The following is a 4,497-nucleotide window of genomic DNA, read 5'->3' on the forward strand; positions in this document are numbered from 1 at the left end:
AGTCAGGCTCTATTACCAGGTACCTAACAGTGACCAATCACCGCGAGTAACACAGTTGTACACAATGAATGGCATGAATTGTCATGTTATCTGCTGTGATTGGTCACAGCAATCACATGGTACTGGCAGTGGGCCGGTACATTGATCAGTCATCAGTGGGTGACAGACTGTACCAGAGTTTGGCCCTGCGGAGCCGTGCGAGATACGTTCTGGGAACATCATATGACATCTTTCCAGAACAATATGGCTCCTGTTTGGCCATCATATTACAATAGGCCGGGATGGAAGCAGTTAATAATAAATGTTAAAAAGGGAAGCAACTTTATTGAAGTCTTGTAAAATAGAAGTAGTGCTGTGCTATAATCTAATAGATGTGCAAAATAAGGTGCAAAAGTGCTAAATGGAAGGTTTGAATGGAAGAGGCAAAATAAAAGGTCAATATACATCAAGTCCCTGGCGATACAATAAAATGGTATTCAAAATTTATTGAACTCTTTTTATAGAATTCTGACTTCTATTTTTTTTTTTTTTTCTGTACAGGCGAATTGAGGAACCAAGATTTTAGTTATGTTGGTCTTCATCAATAAAAGGAAGTAACATGGCAAATGAGCCATATATCAATGTTATAAATGTCATAAATGCTTTGGATCCTCTTCAACATTAATCCAGCCTCAGAGGACAACAGGAGAAAAGTAATTTGAGTGTTCTGGAAGCGACAATGGCTTTACAGTAAAGTCCAACCCATGTATACATAAGAGGAGTCATTTCAGAAGATATTTCTTGTTTGGAATGTGACAAAGGTTTTACAATGGAGGCAAAATGTATCACACACCTGAAGTTTCACACTGGAGAGAAGCCATATCAGTGTTCAGAATGTGACAAAACTTTTAAACAGAAGGCAAATCTTATCATACACCAGAGGATTCACACTGGAGAGAATCTGTCAGTTTGTTCTGAATGTCATAAAGTTTTTACATCAAAGTCAAATTGTATCATACACCAGAGGATTCACACTGGAGAGAAGCCATATCAGTGTTCTGAATGTGACAAAGCTTTTACAACCAAGGGCGGACTTACCATACACCAGAGGGTCCACACTGAAGAGAAACCATATGAGTGTTCTGAATGTGGCAAAGCTTTTAAAGTGAAGTCAAATCTTATCAGTCACCAGATGATTCACACTGGAGAGAAGACACATCAGTGTTCTCAATGTGGCAAAGCTTTTACAACCAAGAGAGAGCTTATCACACACCAGAGGATTCACGCTGGAGAGAAGCCATATCAGTGTTATGAATGTGACAAAGCTTTTACAACCAAGGGCGAGCTTACCAGACACCTGAGAGTCCACACTGGAGAGAAACCATACCAGTGTTCTGAATGTGGCAAAGCTTTTAAAGTGAAGTCAAATCTTATCAGTCACCAGATGATTCACACTGGAGAGAAGCCACATCAGTGTTCTGAATGTGGCAAAGCTTTTACAACCAAGAGAGAGCTTATCACACACCAGAGGATTCACACTGGAGAGAATCTGTCAGTGTGTTCTGAATGTCATAAAGTTTTTACATCAAAGTCAATTCTTATCATACACCAGAGGATTCACGCTGGAGAGAAGCCATATCAGTGTTCTGAATGTGACAAAGCTTTTACAACCAAGGGCGAGCTTACCAAACACCAGAGGGTCCACACTGGAGAAAAACCATACCAGTGTTCTGAATGTGGCAAAGCTTTTAAAGTGAAGTCAGATCTTATCAGTCACCAAATGATTCACACTGGAGAGAAGCCATATCAGTGTTCTGAATGCGGCAAAATGTTTACACAAAAGTCAAATCTTATCAGTCACCAGAGGATTCACACTGGAGAGAAGCCACATCAGTGTTCTGAATGTGACAAAGCTTTTACAACCAAGAGAGAGCTTATCACACACCAGAGGATTCACACTGGAGAGAATCTGTCAGTGTGTTCTGAATGTCATAAAGTTTTTACATCAAAGTCAATTCTTATAATACACCAGAGGATTCACGCTGGAGAGAAGCCGTATCAGTGTTCTGAATGTGACAAAGCTTTTACAACCAAGAGCGAGCTTACCAGACACCAGAGGGTCCACACTGGAGAAAAACCATACCAGTGTTCTGAATGTGGCAAAGCTTTTAAAGTGAAGTCAGATCTTATCAGTCACCAAATGATTCACACTGGAGAGAAGCCATATCAGTGTTCTGAATGTGGCAAAATGTTTACACAAAAGTCAAATCTTATCAGTCACCAGAGGATTCACACTGGAGAGAAGCCACATCATTGTTCTGAATGCGGCAAAGCTTTTACAACCAAGAGAGAGCTTATCATACACCAGAGGATTCACACTGGAGAGAAGCCATATCAGTGTTCTGAATGTGGCAAAGCTTTTGCACATAAGTCAGCTTTTAACACTCACCAGAGGGTTCACACTGGAGAAAAGCCATTTTAATGTTCAGAATGTGACAAATATTTTACAGTTAGTGCAGGGCTAATCTATCACCAGAGGATTCACAAGCTTCAGCTGCAGAGAGGAAACTCTGTAAGAAGGAGTAATATTAGAGGAGTTATGAGTGTCCCATTAGTTTCATTGTCCCAATGTTATCCCACAAGCTAGGGAAGATGTCATAAAGGCTGAAAAAAGACAATAGTCCATCCAATTCAACTTGTGTTTATAATGATTTCCCATATTCCTGTATGTTGTGTCCTTTTAATATGTACATCTAAGAGCCTTTTAAAAATATCCATACTCCCCGTAGCCACCACCGATTGTGGGAGAGAGTTCCACATCCTTATTGCCCTAATAGTTTAGGGTTAAATTGCTTCTCCTCCAGTTTCATTGTATGCCCCCATGTCCTTTTAGACTCCCTAGGACTGAATAGTTCATTTCCTATGCTGGGATCCCCATTGTGATATTTGTAGATCGCTATCATGTCCCCTCTCAAACTTCTTTTCTCCAGAGAGAATACATTTAGTGTTTGCAGCCGTTTCTCGTAATTGAGGTCCTCCAGTCCCCTTATTAGTCTTGTTGCCCTTCTTTGGACTCTCTCCAGCTCCAGCACATCCCTTCTGAGGGCTGGTGACCAGAACTGAAAAAAAAACTCCAGATGAGGCCTTACCAGAGTTTTATAAAATGGCAGAATTATAGTTTTGTCTCTGAAGTATATCCCTTTTTTATACATGCTAATATTCTGGCTGCATTGGTAGCTGCAGCTTGGCACTGTATGCTGTTGCTCAATCTATCATCTATTAGCATCCCTAGATCCTTCTCTATCCTTGATTCTCCCATCTGTTCTCCACCTAGTGTATATTTTTCACTTTTGTTTTTTGACCCCAAATGCATTACTTTCACATTTCTCCACAATAAACTTCATTTGCCATTTGTTTGCCCACTCATTTATTATGCTCAGGTCATTCTGCAAAATGTCTATGTCCTGATGCAAGTTTATTACTCTGCTTATCTTTGTGTCATCCGCAAAAACTGAGCCTGAACTATTTATCCCATACTCTATATCATTTATGAATATGTTGAATAGGACAGAATCTTGAGGTACCCCACTAGGGATGAGCCGAACACCCCCCTGTTCGGTTCGCACCAGAACATGCGAACAGGAAAAAAGTTCGTTCGAACACGCGAACACCGTTAAAGTCTATGGGACATGAACATGAATAATCCAAAGTGCTAATTTTAAAGGCTTATATGCAAGTTATTGTCATAAAAAGTGTTTGGGGACCCGGGTCCTGCCCCAGGGGACATGGATCAATGCAAAAAAAGTTTTAAAAACGGCCATTTTTTCAGGAGCAGTGATTTTAATAATGCTTAAAGTCAAACAATAAAAGTGTAATATTTCTTTAAATTTCGTACCTGGGCAGTGTCTATAGTATGCCTGTAAAGGGGCGCATGTTTCCTGTGTTTAGAACAGTCTGACAGCAAAATGACATTTCGAATGAAAAAACCCATTTAAAACTACTCGTGGCTATTGCATTGCCGGTCCGACAATACACATAGAAGTTCATTGATAAAAACGGCATGGGAATTCCCCACAGGAGAACCTCCGAACCAAAATTAAAAAAAAAATGACATGGGGGTCCCCCTAAATTCCATACCAGACCCTTCAGGTCTGGTACGGATTTTAAGGGGAACCCCGCACCAAAAAAAAAAAAAAAACGTTGTGGGGTCCCCCCAAAAATCCATACCAGACCCTTATCCGAGCACGCAACCTGGCAGGCCGCAGGAAAAGAGGGGGGGACGAGAGTGCGGCCCCCCCCTCCTGAACCGTACCAGGCCACATGCCCTCAACATTGGGAGGGTGCTTTGGGGGAGCCCCCAAAACACCATGTCCCCATGTTGATGAGGACAAGGGCCTCATCCCCACAACCCTGGCCGGTGGTTGTGGGGGTCTGCAGGGCGGGGGGCTTATCGGAATCTGGAAGCCCCTTTTAACAAGGGGATCCCCAGATCCCGGCCCTCCCCCCTGTGTGAAATGG

The 4,497-nt window shown here is 41.8% G+C and overlaps 1 protein-coding gene across 1 annotated transcript; it reads left to right on the plus strand.

Moving 5' to 3' along the window:
• Positions 1–808: 808 nt before the first annotated feature.
• Positions 809–2,638, plus strand: LOC141126575 (uncharacterized). The gene is made up of 2 exons (XM_073612496.1): positions 809–898; positions 983–2,638. Exons 1-2 carry the CDS (start codon positions 809–811, stop codon positions 2,459–2,461), a joined length of 1,569 nt encoding a protein of 522 aa, XP_073468597.1. The 3' UTR covers positions 2,462–2,638.
• Positions 2,639–4,497: the final 1,859 nt, after the last annotated feature.

The sequence above is a fragment of the Aquarana catesbeiana genome, linkage group LG02 (genome assembly GCF_042186555.1).
Source record: "Aquarana catesbeiana isolate 2022-GZ linkage group LG02, ASM4218655v1, whole genome shotgun sequence".
Classification (NCBI taxonomy): Eukaryota; Metazoa; Chordata; class Amphibia; order Anura; family Ranidae; genus Aquarana; species Aquarana catesbeiana.

Excerpts from the sequence above, each read along its gene's own strand:
- LOC141126575 (XM_073612496.1), top strand. The coding sequence starts at position 809 with ATGGAGGCAAAATGTATCACACACCTGAAGTTTCACACTGGAGAGAAG. Across the intron at positions 899-982 it reads ACAAAACTTTTAAACAGAAG|TCAAATTGTATCATACACCA; the intron begins GCAAATCTTATC and ends TTTACATCAAAG.